The sequence below is a fragment of the Orycteropus afer genome, unplaced genomic scaffold (assembly GCF_000298275.1).
Source record: "Orycteropus afer afer isolate SDZICR_OR568_19922 unplaced genomic scaffold, OryAfe1.0 scaffold00271, whole genome shotgun sequence".
Taxonomy (NCBI): Eukaryota; Metazoa; Chordata; class Mammalia; order Tubulidentata; family Orycteropodidae; genus Orycteropus; species Orycteropus afer.
Window position 1 is genome coordinate 4643497 of NW_006921858.1, and position 19583 is coordinate 4663079.

A 19583-nucleotide genomic window follows, 5' to 3' on the forward strand; every position below is an offset into this window, starting at 1 on the left:
TTGATTCAAGGAATTTTTTAATTTCATTTTTTATTTCTTCTATTACACGGTCATTTTCAAGGAGGGTGTTATTCAGCTTCCACGTTTGCTATTTTTCCATTCGTCTTCCCATTGTTGATTTGTAATTTTACAGTATTGTGATCTGAGAAGATGCTTTGCAGTATTTCAATGCTTTTAAATTTATTGAGGCTTGCTTTGTGGCCTAACATATCCTCTATCCTGGAGAACGTTCCATGTGCACTGGAAAAAATGTGTATTGTGCTGTTGTTGGGTGAAGTTCTCTGTAGATGTCTATATGGTCAAGTTGGTGGATTGTATTTCTTAGTTCTTCTCTGTCTTTTTTGACTTTCTTTCCAGTTGTTCTATCTGTGATTGAAAGCAGTGTATTAAAGTCTCCTACTATGACTGTGGAGTCATCTATTTGTCTTTTCAGTTCTGTTAGAGTCTGGTTTATGTATTTTGGGTCTCTTTCATTGGGTGCATATATATTTATTACTGTTATGTCCTCTTGTTCAGTTGATCCTTTAATCATTATATAATATCCTTCCTTGTCTCTTATGGTGGTTTTTGTCTTCAAGTCAATTTTATCAGAAATTAGTATTGCCACTCTTGCTCTTTCATGGTTGCCATTTGCTTGGTATCTTTTTCAACCTTTGATTTTTAGTCTATTTTTGTCTTTGTCTCTTAAGATGTGTCTCTTGTAGACAGCATATTAATGGGTTATGTTTTCTTTTCCAGTCTGCAACTTTCCATCTCTTGAGTGGTGCATTTGATCTATTGACATTTGATGTAAGTATTGACAAGTGTGAATTTGTTGCTGTCATTTTGTTATGTGCTTTTTCATAGTGTTGCTGATTTCTTTGTCCTGTGTAATTTTCTGTGCTGAGTTCATTTTGTTTATGAATTAATCATGTTATCACTTCCTTCATTGTATTATTTTAATATTTGCTAAATATTTGTGCTTGTCCTCTTTTTTATTTTGAAGTGAAGGTTTATCATTTTTCTTTGAGGTTACCCTGTGATTTATAATTTTTTTCCCAAGATAGTCCATTCTATTTTGCAGTTGTCTTGACTTCTCTACCATTTAGAAGTTCTGTAACTACACAATTTTTTCCCTCTTTTTGCTTTGTGGTTGTCCTCATTTATCAATTGATGTCCCTGGTTCTGTTTACAATCTTGTAGGCTTATTTCCTTTAGCATAGTGGCGAAGGCACTTGACTGCTAACCAGAAGACTGGCGGTTCAAGCCCATGAGCCACTCCTCGGAAGGAAGATGGGGCAATCTACTTCCGTAGTGATACCACCTCGGAAACCCAAGGAGGGGTCGCTATGAGTTGGGTCCGACTTGATGGCACATAACAACAACAACAACAACTTCCATAACTGGTTTGGTTTCTGGGTTATGTCATGATGTGTGTTAATGGTTGGTTGTTGTTTGCTGTTGTTGGTTCTCTGTCCAAAGGACTGTCTTTATCATCTCTTGTAAGGTTTGTCTGGTTTTAACAAATTCCTTTAAGTTCTGCTTATCTGGAAATGTCCTAATTTCACCATATTTTGGGGACAATTTTGCTGGGTATATAACTGTTGGTTGCAAATTTTTCTCTTTCAGGGTTTTATATATACCATCCCATTGTCTTCTTGCCTGCATGGTTTCTGCCAAGAAACCTGAAATTAGTCTTATTGGTTTCCCTTTATAGGTAACTTTTCCTTTTTCCTGTGCTGCTTTCAGGATTCTTTCTTTGTCTTTGGTTTTGGTGAGTCTGATGATGATATGTCTTGGTGATTTTCTTTTAGGATCCATGCTGTTTGGGTTTCATTGGACTTCTTGAATGAATATATTCTCATCTGTCATACCAGGGAAATTTTCTTTCAAAAAATCTTTGATAATTTTCTCTGTGATTTTGTTTCTTCTTTTATGGAATTCTGATTACACATAGGTTATTTCTTTTTATGGTATCCCACATGATCCTTAGGGTTTCTTCATTTTGTTTTGATCTTTTTTCTGATTGACCAAAGAAGTATTGAGGTACTTGTCTTCAATCTCACTAATTCCGTCGTCCATTGATTCAATTCTACTCCTTTGCCTGTTCAATGTGTTATTTATTTCTGAAAATTTGCATTAATATTCTGGATTTCTATCTGTAGTTATTATATCATTTGTAATTTTTCATTTATTTTGTCATTTTGTTCTTGTATCATCTTTCAAAATTTTTCTAAAGTTTTGTCAGTGCTTTCTCAACTTTGTCAGTGTTTTCCTTGATCTGTCTCTTAATCCACTGAAGGTATTTAAATATAGTTCTTTTGAATTACTTATCAGGAAGTTCCAATGCTGTTTGTTCCTCAGGGATGTGCTCTGGGTCTGCATTCTGGTCCCTTGTTTCTCCTGCTTCATCTTGCTTCTTTGTGTGGACTTTGATGTTCTGTTGTCTCTGAGACATTGTGACATTTTTGTGTTTATATTTAATTGGTGGGCACTCTGGTGGCATAGTGCCTAAGGCACTTGACTGCCAACCAGAAGGTTGGCAGTTTAAACCCACCAGCCACTCCTCAGAAGGAGGGCTGGGAAATCTACTTACATAGTGATACTGCCTTGGAAACCCAATGAGGGGTTGCTATGAGTCAGAGACAACTCAACAGCACATAACACCAACAACAACATTTAATTGGTGGTTGTATGTTGGAGCAATTTGCCCAAGATTTTCATTTTCTTTGGATGTTATCTAAGTAAGCAGGGTACTGTGCTCCTTTATTTGCTAGTTGGCAGCACTCATACACTCACCACCAGTCTCTTTTCCTGTTGTCAGCCTCCTGTATGTCCCTGCCATCCTTGGCAAGTGGAGCCTATCCTTAGGTCACCAAAATCCAAATGAGAATGCTGTCACTTTAAATTTCCACCTCTTGCAAACATTCAAAATGGCTGCATCCTTAGTCACTTTAAATATCCAAAATGGCCACCACTTGTAAACAATCTAAATGGCTGTGTCCTCCAGACAGCAGGAAGTCCACAGCTCAGATTGTCTCCCTCTTTGCTGTTTCCCTTCCTAGTCATCAGCCACCAGTACAGTTGTCCCTGCAGCCATTGGCAACAAAGACTGCAATATTTAGGCTGTTGGTGTCATCAGAGTAGCTAACAGTCCACAGTCCTGTCCATCTCTGTACTCACTGTTTTCATTCAGGTTTTTCTTCTAGTTGGTGCCTAATCCACTACTGTACACTTCCTTTTAAAGCTCAGGGCTCCAAAATTATCTTCTGTATCTCTGTCAATTGGTTTCTCTTTTCTTTGTTGAAGAAGGTCTGTGTAGCTTGTCTGCCTATTCTGCCATCTTACTGGAAGTCCTCACAATAGAATGCTTTTACATACTCAATAAAACACAAGTAGACATCTTTCTGGTATTCTTTGCTTTCAGCCAAGATCCATCTGACATCAGCAATGGTACCCCTCATCCCACGTCCTCTTCTGAATCCAGCTTGCATTTCTGGAAGTTCTCTGTCAATGCATTGCTGTAACCATTTTTGAATTATCTTCAGTAAGATCTTGCATGTGATATTAATGATATTGTTTTATAATTTCCACATTCTGTGGAATCACCTTTCTTTGGAATGGGTACAAATATCTATCTCTTCCACTCAGTTGGGGGCTCTGGTGGCATAGTGCCAAGGCATTTGACTGCTAACCAGAAGGGTGGAGGTTCAAATTCACCAGCCACTCCTCAGAAGGAAGATTGGGCAATCTACTTCTGTAGAGATACCTCCTTGGAAACCCAAGGAGGGGTCACTATGAGTCAGTTCCGACTTGATGGCAGTGTTTTTGTTTTTTCAGCTGGCCAGGTAGCTGTCTTCCAAATCTCTTGGCATAGCCAAGTGAGTGCCTTCAGTGCAGCATCCATTTGTTGAAATATCTCAAAGAGTATCCATTAATTCCTGGAGCTTTGTTTTTCAACAATTCCTTCAGTGCAGCTTTGACTTCTTCCTTCAATACCATTGATTCTTGATCATATGCCATCTCCTGAAATGGATGAACATTGACCAATTCTTTTTGGTACAGTGACTGTGTATTCTTTCCATCTTCTTTTGATGTTTCCTGCATCATTCAATATATTGCCCACAGAATCTTCCAATATTGCAGCTTGAGGCTTAAATTTTTTGTTCAGTTCTTTCAGCTTGAGAAATGCAAGCGTGTTCTTCCCTTTTGGTTTACTAACTCTAGGTCTTTGCACATTTCATTATAATAATTGACTTTGTCTTTGAATTCTTCTATTTAAACAGAATATGTGGAGATAGGTAGCAATTAAAATAGTTTAATTAGGTCTCACTAGGTGGTTAAAAGCTCTGGTAGCATAGTGGCTAAGACACTTGCCTACTAACCAGACGGCTGGCTGTTCAAACCCACCAGCCACTCCTCGGAAGGAAGGTTGGGCAATCCTACTTCCGTAGTGATACTGCCTCAGAAACCCAAGGAGGGGTCGCTATGAGTCGGGGCCGACTCGACGGCACATAACAACAACAACAGGTGGTTAAAAGGAGCTCTGGTGGTATAGTGGGTAAGGCATTTGGCTGCTAACCCCAAATTTGGTGGTTCAAACCCACCAGCTGCTCCATGGAAGGAAGATGAGGTAATATACTTCTGTAAAGATTTACAGTCTTGGAAGCCCAGTAGGGGTTACTGTAAGTCAGAATCCACTTGATGGCAGTGGGTTCCTTTCTTTGAGGGGTTAAGTGGTTGATATGGAGGTCTGGTTGTGTAATGGTTAAGACATTTGGCTGCTAACCAACAGGTCAGTGGTTCAAACCCACCAGCTGCTCCCCAGAAGAAAGACTGCTCCCCAGTCTGCTTCCATAGAGATTTATAGTCTTAGAAACCTAATGGGGGTTGCTATGAGTTGGAATCAACTCAGTGGCAGTGAGTTTGGTTTTTCTGGTGAGGTGGTTAATATTCTAACAAAGTCTCGGGAAATGTGTCATTATGTATCTGGTAGAAGAGTTTTCAAGGGAGAACAAATAGTTTATAAAGACCCAATGTGGAAACATGCTTGATGGGCTTGAGGAACAGTAAGCAAGCTGTTATGGATTGAATTGTGGCCCCCCCCAGAAAATGTTGTGAATCCTAATTCCTAGACCTGTGGTTATAATTCCCTTTGGTAATGGGTATTCTTTATTATCTTAATAAGGCAGTATTAGTGTAAGATGTGTCTAGCATCCGTTTCTTTTGACATCTAAAAAGAGTAGATTAGGCATAGAGAGGCAAGCAGAGATGGAGGAAGAGAGATGTCAAGCCACATAAAGATCACCGAGAAGCTCTAAAGAGACAAGGACCTTCCTTCAGGGCCCACAGATAAAGCCTTCTTCCTAAAGCCAACACCCTGAGTTCAGACTCACAGCCTCTTTAACTGTGAGAAAAGGAATTTTGTGTGTTCAAGCCACCTATTTGTGGTATTTTTGTTACAGCAGCACTAGATTGCTAAGACAGAAGCCAATGGGGTAGGGGTTGAGCATGATGAGAGAAATAGTAAATGCCATCAGAGGCAATGGGGGCACATCGGAGACCTTGTTAGCCTCTGTGAGGATGCATTTTATTTTGGCAGATAGATAACAGGATCACTCTAGCTGTTGTGTCAAGAATAGACACTGGCACCCAAGTGTGGAAGCTGTCAGGAGTCAATTGCAATAATTCAGTGAAAAATAATGGTAATTCAAAGTGGTAGTGGCAAAGGTGGTGAGAGACAGATTTGGGGTTTATTTGAAGTAGCAATAGTGAGAGGAAAGGGAATTGAGGGCAATTCCAAAATTTTCAGCCTGAGCATGGAGTTGCCCTCAGCTGAGAAGAGGAAGACTATGGAGTAGCATGTTGGGACAGGTGGGGCACATGTGAGGACTTGGTTTTGAACATAAGTTATACCTATTTAAACGTAGGATACCTACTTAAATATCAATAGTATATGATATCTATTTAAATATCAAGTGGAGATGTTATATGGAGAGCTGGCTATATGCATATAGTTTGGCTAAAGATTTACATTTGGGAGTCTAATGCATGTAAATACAAAGTATGTGTGCAAATTGTAAAGTAGAAGAGTATTTAAATATGTACAAAAATACACACCAGTTCACTCTCTGAAAGCTTGAGTGAGAAGTTCAAGTTTAGGACTGATAAAATACTCAGTTGAGAGGTGAGGATTTGTACGTGAAAAAGTAAACAAAAGACATCTGTCAAGAGAAGGGACTTGGAGTATGAGAAGGTGAGTATGGACATCCCACGGATTTATATAGGACTGGACACCCAATCCTGGTAAGGATTCAAAAGGTGGGACTGACCCAATTGAGTGAATGAGCCTTAAGCAAGAATCCCCAACAGGCCAACCAGACTGAAGGACTTTTACCCAAGAATTTTCTGAGATTATTCCAGTTGCCCTGATAATATGCTTGTGAGATTCGGAGAGTTATTTGATCTTGTCATATCATCTGTGCCGGTCCCTGTCCACTGAGGCCAAGAAAGAAGAAAATAATGTCCCCTCCTCTCCACAGGATTTTCTTTTATGCTCTTGTTTTCCAGATAATAGAGGTATGGGGCGAGAATAAACAATTTTATAGGCCATAATTTTTTGTACCTGGTCCTTAAAGTAGCTGGTAGTGCCCAGAATTAAAGTTATATTTGATAGACTACTAATTTTAAACAATTTAAGGGGGAAAAAAAAGTCTCAATTACCTTTAAAATGAAAATACACACACAAACACATCTATGTTTTACCTTTGGGATCAAAGGCAGTTATATTCCAGGAAAGGGATTTTAATAAAAGATTGAGCCTGAAGCAGCTTATAAAGAGCCCTGGTGGCACAGTGGTTAAACCACTTGGCTGCTAATTAAAAAGTTAGCAGTTTGAACCCACTAGCCACAGGAGAAAGATGAGGCAGTGAGCTTCTGTAAAGACTTACAGCCTTGGAAAGCCTATGTTGTTGTTGTTATGTGCCGTCGAGTCGGACCCGACTCACAGCGACCCCTCGTTGAGTTTTCGAGACAGTATCACTATGGGAAGCAGATTGCCCAACCTTCCTTTTGAGGAGTTGCTGGTGGGTTTGAACCACCAGCCTATAGGGTGGTTCTAATCTGACCTATTGGGTTGCTCTGAATCGGAATCTACTTGATGGCAGCGGGTTAGTTACTAGGAGCTGGAATTGATACAACAGCAGTGAGTTTGATTTTGGTTTGAAGGAGCTTATCAGGTCCAAAATATTCATACTTAGGTTTTCAATTGGTATTCTAGTACTATTAATGATGGTAACGTGTAACACTTGTTGAACACTTACAAAGTACCAGGTGATGGTCTAAGGATCCACTGATACAGAAGACACTAGCCACATGTGGCTACTAAGCAACTAATTATGTGTGCCTTTCAGCCTCAAACCTCCTAGAAAATGAAATTGAAGAACTAGAAATAATTTCATTTGCAACTATCTGGCATTTATATCGTTTCAGCTATTCCTGGCAGATTTGTCTATTATTCTATTAAAAATTTAACTAGGTAATAGTATAGAAAATGTGGTAGATTTTTATTATTTTCACTTTTTATTAAAATAAGCACTTGCTGCATAAAAGTGTCTTGGCTAAAATTATAAGTTACCCATTCAAGATTAACAAGAAATGATTTTTTACTATTGAATTTATAAATTGCTTAACTTTCTAAGAAATATTTTTTTCTTCAGTATCTATTATTATATAGCATTCAAGAATAATAAAGATGTCTTAAGATTTCATAGCTAAGAAATCAATGACAATAAATTTATAAAGTTCATTAGTTAAGACACAATTATAAATATTCATACATATTCCATAACTTCAATCTATTTAACATGATTAGCCTTTTCTGTTATCCCCACCACCCCCTGTAATATGGCCTGTCTTTGTAGAAGTGTTCTCAAAGGCCAGTGACTTTACTTCCTACTCCACATCCCCAGGGACATCTGGCCAATGACTGGTGTCATTTTTGGTTGTCACAAATGTGGGGTGTTCCTGGCATCTAGTAGTGTTCCTAGCACCCAAGGGTGCTGCTGAGTGCACAGGACTGGCTCCCACAACAAAGAATTATCCAGACCCAAATGTAAATGTACCACTTGTCCATCAGGCTATTGTACCATGGTGGCTTGCATGCTGCTGGGAGATATGCCCCTAGTATTTCAAATACCATAAGGGTCACCATAGTGGACAGGTTTCAGTGGAGCTTTCAGACTAAGGCTGACTGGGAAGAAGAGGCAGTCCTCTTCTGAAAATCTTATGAATAGCAGTGCAACACTAATACAGTGCCAGAAGATGAGCCCCTCAGGTTGGAAGGCAGTCAAAACATGAGTGGGGAAGAGATGCCTCCTCAAAGCAGAGATGACCTTAAATGATGTAGATGGCCTCAAGCTTTCAAGATTTTCACTTGTTTTTGTGGCATGACTCAAAATGGGAAGAAACAGTGTAAACATCCATTAATAACTGAAATGCAGAATGTAAGAATTTTGTACTCTGGTCATTTATCAGGAAAGATTAGATGGGTTGACATGGTGACTGCAATGATGAGCTCAAGCATGGCAACGATTGTGCAAGACTGGGCAGTGTTCCTTTCTGTTGTACATCGGATCACTATGAGTTGAAAGTGACCTGACAGCACCTAACAACAAGTGTAAATAGTGTCAAGATTAAGAAACTCTGCTGCAATTACCATTTTATGAATAGCCTGTCAACTGTAATTCTGAGAACACATACTTTGCTAATTGGCAAAGACTATTTAAAAGGAGCCCTGGTGGCATAATGTGTTAAGCTCTCTGCTACTAACTGAAAGCTTGGCAGCTGGAATTCACCAGCTGCTCTGCAGGAGGTGTGGCAGTCTGATTCCACAAAGATTACAGTGCTGGAAACCCTACAGGCAGTTCCACTACCCTAAAGGGTCGCTCTGAGTTGTCTTGACAACAACAGTTTGTTTCTGGTTTATTTAAAAGAAGATTTAACCTAATCAGTAACCACTTCTGTTTATAACCAAAAGCAATGGTTGACTTGAAGTAACTAAATAATAATTTCAGAATGATTAAACCACAAAACCAACCTACAAACAAACAAACAAACAAAAAACCAACTTGGAAGGACAGAAATTAGGATATATACCATTTAATTTCCCTCTCACCTGCTTATCTAGTTTAATCTGCTACTATTGGAAGTTAATTAGGACTGTTTTAAAGTAGCTAAGCAAATACTTTCCTTTGTACAGTCTTCTGGACCACAATAAGAATTAAATGATATATAAAGTGCCTGGCAAATAGCAAAGTGCTCCTCAAGTATTGTGAAAGTTTATCACAATATAAAAAGGGAAGAGCTTTTCTTATTAGTTCAAATTTTTCATGGATAGGTTTGTGGACAGGTAAAATGAAGTTTTATTTGCTTTTTTTAAACAATATCTCATGTCTTCTTTTACAAACAGCACTGCATATGGATGGGTTATATGTTACCAAACTAAGTCAGTTGTCCTTTTCACACATCATCTAATCGTTTATAAAAGCATCATTGTATCAAATGAGAGTTCTTCTAATAAAGAACCAAATTAAAAAAAAAAACAAAAAAACCCATCATTCTAAGTTCACTACAGAGTAATTTTGTAGGACTTTACTAATCATTCATTCCACTTTCACATCCTATGTATTTTTTCATGTTCAATAAACTGATTCAAATGATTTAAGTTTTCCCACCACTCAAAGAGAAAAGTCTCTGCAATAATTTTAAACCATGGAGTTATCTTAATTTCACCACTGGCTGCTTTTTCCAGAAGTTCTTGTAGTTCTTCTTTTGACACATAACAATAGCTTTTAATTTCATTGGGATCTGGATCCAAAGTTACATTCTTCTTCACAACCAAAATGTAATCAATTTCATGTTCACCCCAAATACCATCAGATTGAGCCTTGTAGTGAATTCGTGTTAGATAATTAATTTCTTCTGGCAGAACCTATTGAAAAATAGAACACAATAATAAAAATACCATTTTAAAAAAAAGTAATCTAAAAGTAACACTTCACCACACTTCAGTAATAGTCTGAACACAGTAGTTTTAGAGTTAGAATTTTTAAAATATTAATCTCCTGTTGCTATATGGAAATATTATGCCTTGTTAGTTTCAAGAGTCTAATTGCTTTTCCTACATGATCAGACTTTTTTTTTAAAAAAATAATTATTAAAAGAAAGAAAAAGCAGTCACTGATAGACTCTCCTTTGTATCTTAAGATCATTTTTTGTTGGAAAGTAACTTAGCATTTTAACTAGGAGACAACTAATTTATTCAGATCTTATTTAAAAGGAACATTTCCAGGAGAGAAAAAGAGAGATTATTTCCATTCAGCCAATCAGGCATGTAGTTCATATTCCTAAGGATTTTCACAAGAAAATATTCATCTTTGAGCCCATCAATTACAAAAATAGTCAACCTTATATACCAGTTCATGTATTAATCTATCTCAGTATTGAAATTAATTCTGATCAGTAATATTAAATCAAAATTTATATCCTCTTTTTTAATTAAGGTGTTTTCTGGGGTTCACTGCTACCTCAAAAGGTTAAAAAACAGAGACCTTCACTTGAATTTGAAAATTTTATAAAACCTTTTTTAAATGCATGTTTAGATTTCAACCTGTATGGTTACGTACAGGAAAGCAGGTTACCTCTTCCATGGGAATTCCCAATTCAGCTTTTAAACGTCTCTGTGCTGCTCGTCTTACCCCAATTGCATCCTTTTCTTCAAGTTCTCCTGGACTACTTAATGGATGACTACAACAAGTATTGGTAAAACAACCTGGAAAATGTTAACATAGATGTAGGTTAACTTCTCTTCAAAGTAGGTTTGCAGGATTTAAAATCAGTTGTAATGGAGTATCACTAATTATTCCTAAAAACAGACATCTGTAGGTAAGTTCTTTATTAATGGCTGATTAACCAAAAAGATAATCAAGATGTGTAGATACACAAAATATAGGTAAATATATGCATATACAAGGAGCTCTGGTGGTATAGTGGTTAAGGCATTTGGCTGCTAATCAGAAGGTCGGCAGCTCAAACCTACAAGCTTCTCCATAAGAGGAAGATGAGGCAATCTATTTCCATAAACATTTACAGTCTTGGAAACCCAACAGAGGTTGGTATGAGTCACAATTGATTTGATGGCAGTGGGTTTTTTTATATGCACATATACACCCCCATCCCTTAGCAGTTCTTATGCATTACTGTTGTCTTGTTAGATTGCAGGAGCTCTGGTGGCACAGTGGTTAAAGCATCTGGCTGTTAACCAAAAAGTCAGTGGTTTGAATCCACCAGCCCCTCAGCAGGAAAAAGATGAGCCTGTCTGCTTTTATAAAGATTTACAGCCTTGGAAACCCAACGGGGCAGTTCTACCCTGTCCTATAAGGTCTCTTTGAGTCTGAATCAACTCAGTCGCCGTGGGGTTTCTTAGGTTGCATTCACTGTATAAGCTTCTTTTATGCAGAATATGAAATTACATCATTCATAGGCTTTCTCTTTTGACGCTGGCTATAAGGAAGTTCAGAGTTAATCTGTGATCAACGACATCATTACAGGCATGTTCCCAGTACACTTTTCTCTCCATTCCTTTAAATGTTTTCTAACTTATTTTTTAAGCTTTTTATAATAGCTTTTAAGGTTTACTGTAACAGTTTTAACTGTGACATGTACTCTGCTAAAACATACTTCATACTGGCCAAGGAAAACTACTCTTTAGGAAATAACAAGTAATAGATTCTTGATTAAGAAATTTTACCTCTAATACCATTAAGAGCCTTTTTCCCATTCTCAGGGATTAAGTCCTAATGTCACCTCCCTCACAAATAACAATCAAAAGTCATTTTGAATGCCATTCCCACCAATGCATTGCTGATTAAGTATACTAACCTGGAAAGGTAATTTTAGCATCTGATCTCTGCTGTAGTAGGAGCTTATTTTCTGTGTTGAATAAGAAGACACTAAAAGCTCGATGCAATAATCCTGAAAGCAAAAGAAATACTACTATTTTAGTTTTTAAATACCAGTTATTTGCCTGATTTTCCACATGGAGTTCAGAATAGTATTAGTAACTTGCTGTCATTTTTGCTTTTTTCCCATAGTCTTCAGTTTGGATAAGCCTCTGCATGGCTGTCATGGAGAACAGCTTTGACACTTGTTGTCAGACACTGAGCAGAAGAAATGAGAACCTATTAGCCTGCTCTGCCAATGACCAAGTTTCTATTCATGGATATTCAGCTTTAAACAAGATAGTCTTCTCCTCTTACAAAGGCACATTCTCCCCTTTACGACACCTGCCTCTGTATATTCATTAGAAGATTTGGCAACTGCTGTTATATTAGGGTTAGTCCATTCTTTCTTCTACAAAATAACCCTGAAGAATATGAGTAAAAGACAGATGAAGGGAGGATATATATATTAAACAAGGAGGTAGCATGGATGAGACCCCATCAGGGTCTCCCAATAATATGCCACATTAACTAACTAGAGCCAAAGATAAAATATGAAATGATTAAGAATCATAACTCCTTTATCAGAGCACTTTTCTCAGTGAATGTGAAATGCCTAAGAAAATCACTTTTATCAGATAGAATATTTGCAAACAGTACCTTTCTCAATGTTTTCATTCAGGTGACAATTCTTTTTTGTCTCAGCCCCAATTTTGTTGTCATCTTCATCAATAAGAATGCACATCTCTGCCAGAAGTTGAACCTGCTGCTCATCAAGATGGTCAGTGTTTATTTCAGGCATTGTTACAATATGTCTGATCTGTCCTAAAACACTAAGAAAAGGAGACAGAAAAGCCATTATATCATAATTCTTCGAAGGTAACATAAATATAACAGTTAACCAGTTGCTGTCAAGTTGGCCCTGACTCGTGGGGATCCCATGTGCATCACCGTAGAACTGTGCTCCATAGGGTTTTCAATGGCTGATTTGTCACAAGTAGATCTCCAGGCCTTTCTTCCAAGCCACCTCTGGGTAGCCTCAAACCGCCAACCTTTCAGTTAGCAGCCAAGGGTGTTAACCATTCATACCATCCAGACTCCATATAAACATAGTAGTGAAGCAATTACAGATCTCTGAACTAAGTGATTCAGTCATTCCAAAAAAGGGTGCGAATTATACCTGGTGCTCCTACATTCAGCATCACCACTCTTTGTCCCCATCAGGGTCTCCCAATAATACTGCTGGCCCACCATTTAGCCCCAGCCTCACCCACCACTGCTCCTATAGGCCATCACAGTTGGCTTTTCATATAGTTGCTCTCTTAATTACCACAGTTAATACTCTCCTTTCAATCCTTGTCCTACGTTACTCTTTACAGCACTGATATAGTCAATCTCTCTCCCTTTGTACATTTTTCTTCCTTAGGAGGATGCACATCTATCTATAAGGTAGCCCCAACCTAACTTTTCACCCTATTTTTCCACAAATGCTTCTGTATTCTCTACTGTGTATTCCTATAGCCGTACCTAACATGCTCTGGTAGCACAGTGCCTAAGGCACTTGACTGCTAACCAGAAGGCTGGCGGTTCAAACCCACCAGCCATTCCTTGGAAGGAAGAAGGGGCAATCTACTTCCATAGTGATACTGCCTCAGAAATCCAAGGAGGGGTCGCTATGAGTCAGGTCTGACTAGATGGCACATAACAAGAACATGCTTTGCCACTCTTTGTGTCTGTATAGTTGCTCAAGAATGCTATGACAATCTGATGAAATTCTTTCCTCAAGGTCCAACTCATGTGCCAAACATTCAATACCCCAATAAAATTTAATCCAGGCTTTCTCAACCTGGTTCCTAATCAGAAAAAAATAATTTGAGTGACTGTTTTTCAGTTTTCCCAAGAAAAAACAAAACAAAACAAAACTCACTGCCATAGAATCAGATCCAACTCATAGCAACCCCTCCTTGGGTTTCCAAGGTTGTATCTCTACAGAAGTAGACTGCCCAATCTTCCTTCTGAGGAGTGGCTGGTAGGTTTGAACCGCCAGCATTCTGGTTAGCAGTCAAATGCCTTAGCCACTATGCCACCAGAGCTTCTATTATTCCAAAGGTCCATATCATTCTAGATGATGAAGAAAACTTAATTCATTACATTCAATGCAATTTTTTCTATAAAGAGCCAGACTGTATCAATTCTGCCAATTGATAGCACAAAAGCAGTCACAGACAATGTCTGAACTAGGCAATGTGTAAACTGAGCCTGGCTGTTTCAATAAAACTTGATTTAGGATACTGAAACTTGACTGAAGTTGTCAAGGATTTCATTTTACTTAAGATTCACAATCAATGCCCATGGAAGCACCATTCAAGAAATCAAATGATATATTGCACTGGGCAAAATGGCTGCAAAAGATCTATTAAAAAAAAAAATTCTTGTGATTTGGGTGCAAATTTAGAAAGCAGATTTGTTTTACTCTCAACAGTTCCTGCACATTGGTTTCACATCCCAATTGTAATCCCAACAATAAAAACCTCTCCTCCCATCCACTACCTCTTCCCTGTGCTTTTCTTATCTATGCATTTCTGTCTGTCCAACATTTCCTCTAGGGAAATGCTGCTCTTATGATGTCTGATGGTTGATTGTTGATTGATCAAAGGGATGCATCCCACTGGGCTAGGTGTTCTGCTTGTAGGCCTTTCTACTGTTTGGCTGAGAGCTAATCCATGGAAGTGACTTCAGTTCCAGTTCCAAAGGACAACCCAGGGCCATAGTCATACAGGTTCTACCAGTCTCTATCTGACCAGTAATTCTGAACAGATCTCTTTAAAGAGCAAAGATGTCACTTTGAAAACTTTGAAAGATGAAGTGCAACTGACCTAAGCTATGGTATTTTCAATTGTCCCACATGCATGTGAAAGCTGGACAATGAAAAAGAAAGACCAAGGAAGAACTGATGCATTTGAATTGTGATATGGCAAAGAGTACTGAAAATACCATTGACTCCCAGAAGAACAAACAAATCTGTCTTGGAAGAAGGGCAACTGGAATGCTCCTTAAAAGTGGGAATGGCCAGATTTTGTCTCTTGTACTTTTTGGCATGTTATCAGAAGGGACCAGTCCCTGGAGAAAGATATCATGCTTGGTAAAGTAGAGGCTCAGCACAAAAGGGGGAGATGTTCAATAAGATGGACTGACACAGTGGCTGCAATGATGGGCTCAAGCATAGCAATGACTGTGAGGATGGCACAGGACTGAGCAGTGTTTCATTCTGTTGTGCACAGGGTCGCTAGGAGTCAGATTAGTGCATTAATGATTATTCTCTCTGACCCCTGATTAATCCTTCCATGTGAATTAAGTTTATTAATAATGCACACTTTCTAGTTCTTCCTCATACTTTTAATACATCCAGTAATTTCTATGATCTCTGACCTCTGAATCCTTCAGAGAGCAGCCTAACCACAGTAAATCCTTTGTGTTCCTTGCATCTTTCCCACACTATACATTTTGAAGAGTCTATGTCCTCTGCTTTGTTATGATTTTCTTTCAAATATAGTTAATTAGTGACATTTTCAAAAGAGTTTAAGCATACAAGAGAACGTACACAAAACATGTAAGTACAAAACGGCTACTTGACAAAAAGTTCTCACTTAAACAAGGTTTGGGGTGGGCTGTGTGTGGAAGGATTGCTAGGAGTTGCCGATGATATGAGAGTCAAAATGATATTTAATACACAAAAACTGAAGATATGCTTAGTGATTAAAACCAGAGATCAAGAGAAAAAATATTGTGGAAAGGAAGATAACTTTTAATACTCTACTTCAAAGTAGCATAGTGCCTAAGGCATTTGACTGCTAACCAGAAGACTGGTGGTTCAAACCCACCAGTCACTCCTCCGAAGGAAGATTGGGCAATCTAATTCTGCAGTGATACCACCTCAGAAACCCAAGGAGGGGATACTATGAGTTGAATCCAACTTGATGGCAGTGGGTTTACTTCAAAGTCAGCCACATTTTTTTAAAGATTTGTTTACAACTTTCATAGGCTAGTTGAACATATATTAAAATCATCACTAAAGTAGATTTTGTAACTTACAGAACAACAAAGCTTTTTGAAATGAGAAATGTTTTTAAGTTACCCTTCTCTTTCAGGATTTTCAGAACTTCTATCTTAGGACAGAACTTCACATACAATCGTAAAATATATTTATTCACTTGAGGATAATATAATATGTAGACGTAGGAACACATCACCAAAACCAAAAAAACGATTAAGTTACATCTATTAATGTGATGCTCCCCATCTCTTTTACTGCTTTACTTGTAGAAATAACAGTCTCCTGAAACTTGTTTTATCATTCCCTTGCATTTATGTGGCATGTATATAAACACAGGGAGGAAGGAGAGAAAGAGAAGTTTTACCACACACACACACATATACTAAACATATATTGTTTTACTTTGTTTCTAAACATTATAAAATGGAATTGTACTCTATGCAATCTTCCAAGACTTGCCTTTAAATATTCATTTTTCTAAATGAATATTGAGTAAAGGTCAGCCATATTTTTACGAGTAGATAGTCTTCCTTTTTCACTGCTTAAAAGTGACTGATAAAAGATTTAAAATGTCCTATGGGCACTCTGGTAGCGTAGTGTCTAAGGCATTTGACTGCTAACCAAAAGGCTGGTGGTTCAAACCCACCAACCACTCCTCAGAAGGAAGACTGGGCAGTCTACTTCTGTAGAGATACTGCCTCGGAAACCCAAGGGGGGGGGGGTTTGCTATCCGTAGAAATGACTCGGGGGCAGTGAGTTTTAGTATGCTGAAAAAGACAGGTTAATAATATCTGCAGATTTACTAATGAAAAAAAAGAAACATTTTCTAAAAAGGCATGAGGCATTTACAAACCATAAAATCAGCAAGTCACTGATTAAATCATAAGAAAGCAAAGTTGGGAAACTTATTTAAGCAGAGGAAGCAAGTTAACTGCCTCCCACACTAAGGTGAAAACCAGATTTTCAAGCCAGTTACCTTCCTAAAAGTAAGATTCCCCAAGTATTATCAACTTACAAGCTATCTTTCTGATCTGATAATCTCAGTGAACTATAAGGACCCAGTGAAATAAAATTTTCTAAACATGTATTTCAAGGGCTACCTACCAACAGTTCATTTTTTCATACCCAACTGTTTCTAGCTTACCAGCTCCAATTCAGCCATAACGCAACGCGACCCCTCCTTGGGTTTCCGAAGCAGTATCACTATGGAAGTAGATACTCAACCTTCCTTGTTTTCTAAATTAGTACCTAGCTTAACTCTCCTTGGTTTTAATGCCTCTTACTTTCTTGCGGGCATTGTATATATTAATAATTATATACAACTAAAGTTTAAAGTAAATGCAGAATGGAAACAGAAGCATTTATTACATATTTTATATTTTCTGCTAAAAAAGGAGGATGGATTTAAATATTGTTGATCCTGTAAACATGGCTTTCATGTATTTTTTAAAAAGACTAAGCATGCTTTTGTACTAAGCATCTTGTACTATTACGGCTGAATGGTCACTGGGATACTCCCATCAGTCAACCTGAGCTAAAAGATGCAGAAACTCCGACTCTTCCCCAACTCACTTCTTCCTCCGCAGCATCGAAACTCAGTCCGTGGCCGCAGCAGTGAACACTGCACTCCAGCGCTCGGTGTAACTATACCGCTTCCCTACACCGCTCACCGCCCACCCTCCAGGGCGCGTAACAAGTCCCGCCACCAAGCGCCCGGCCGCGTCCCCTCCCTCATCCCCCCGGCACCTTCTCACCTCTCCTGGGAGAATAGAATTAGGCACCTGGACCTCATCGCCCCTTGCCTTACCCTGCGCTACTGCCGCAGCCTACTGCACTGTCACAGAGTCGGACAAAAACGCCTGCCAAGGCCGGCAGCGCCGCGCGCCTCCTTTCAGCGCCGGCAGGAGCACGCAGGCCCCACCCCCAGGCCGAGCCGGCCAAGCGCCCAACCGCCTGAGCCAGCGCCACTGCAGACCAGCCGCTCCACATTCTCGGTGCGACCAATCGTGCGCCGGCCCGTGCCTGACGTCGTCAGATCGCCTGATGGCACCACCCCTGGCGAGGGTGGGGCTGACCCGTGGTATAAGACTCCTTATGCCCCGACTCCCCTACTCGAGGCTGCTTCCGCTGACCACTCCCGGGTCGACAGAGTCAGCCCGGGTGTAGAGATGCGGCGCCACAGACCCGTGCACCACGAATCCGAGGTTCTTACTGTCCCGAAGAAGGAGAATTAGGCGTTCAGAATGCCCTCCCTACCCTGCTGCGGTGAAGTTCCTTAACTGAGAAGAGACTGCTAGAAGGAACAGAAAAGAGATTGGATTGGTGAGCACCTACGGCCCACCGACCGCCAGCCAATCGTCTTCTATGGCCTGGTTGAGTTTAGCCAATCCATTAGAGGTAGGGGTTCAGGGCGTGCCCTGATGGCTCTGCGGATGGTACGTGCTGACGTAGGAGGGGCTCTGGAAACTCACGCTTTAAGGACATGAGTTGTGGGTTTTAAACCAGAATGACAGCCCAAATTAGGGGAATATAACTTCCTAAAAATCTTTAGTTCTAGACGTAAGTGAAAATTACAGAAGGTAGAACGAGTTACATGTGGTATGCAGTAGAGCTAAAAGATTAGGACTTCTGACTGGGGTGAATTTAAACTTGATTTTAATTAAGAAAAAGCAAGAAGTCGCTTGATAACTTAAGTTTGGAAGACTGGTTTTTTCCTTATGAGAGCTACCTTATTTGGAATCTTTGAGGAATCTGCCTCTATGGACTTAAAGCAGTGGCGTTTCCAAAGTGCTTTGAAACTAGAGAACAATTGTTTAGCAAAGCTGATTGAGGTGGAGGCAAGTTTCTTAACCTTAATAGGTTTATTTTGGCCTAGGAAAAAGGCCTGCCATCTGCTTCTGAAAGGTCACAACCTTGAAATCTCTATGGAACTGTTCTACTCTGCGCAGGTGAGGTCACCACCATTCAGAATGTATTTGATGGCAAAGAACAAGATTAGTAAAGAAGCCATTTGGTGGCAAACATTAAAACAATTTAAATGGAATAAATTAGGAATATTTAAGATTATATATGAAATCATTTTTCAGTTTTTAAATAATTGCAAAATGTATGTGTAGTTCGGAAGGAAGGTTGGGCAATCTACTTCCGTAGTGATGATACTGCCTTGGAAACCCAAGGAGGGGTCGCTATGAGTTGGATCTGATTCGATGGCACACAACAAGGTGTAGTTGAAATAAAAATTTATTTCCTCTATTCCTCTAGTTCTATGTGTGAAAACTAAAATATTGGATTGTTAGCTGAGTGTGTTGTAGTGCAGCAGTTCTCCAACTTTTTGGTGTTTTATTCAGACCCCAAAAGTTTTGCCTATTGTTTATATCCCTACATATGGTTATAAATTAAAGTGATACATTTAAGCATATTAATTCATTTTAAAATAATAAACTCATTACATGTTAACATGATATTCTGTGAGAAATATTTTTTTTGAAAACAAAAAATTTAGATATGTCTTTAAAAAAAATTTCTTCAAATCCCTTTAATGTCTGACCTAA

The 19583-nt window shown here is 38.9% G+C and overlaps 1 protein-coding gene across 1 annotated transcript; it reads right to left on the minus strand.

The window, feature by feature from the left end:
• Nucleotides 1-9652: 9652 nt before the first annotated feature.
• Nucleotides 9653-16969, minus strand: LOC103205130 (isopentenyl-diphosphate Delta-isomerase 1). The gene is made up of 5 exons (XM_007950399.1): nucleotides 16960-16969; nucleotides 12639-12815; nucleotides 11920-12012; nucleotides 10680-10810; nucleotides 9653-9970 (listed from the first exon to the last, which is right to left on the minus strand). Exons 2-5 carry the CDS (start codon nucleotides 12778-12780, stop codon nucleotides 9653-9655), a joined length of 684 nt encoding a protein of 227 aa, XP_007948590.1. The 5' UTR covers nucleotides 12781-12815; nucleotides 16960-16969.
• Nucleotides 16970-19583: the final 2614 nt, after the last annotated feature.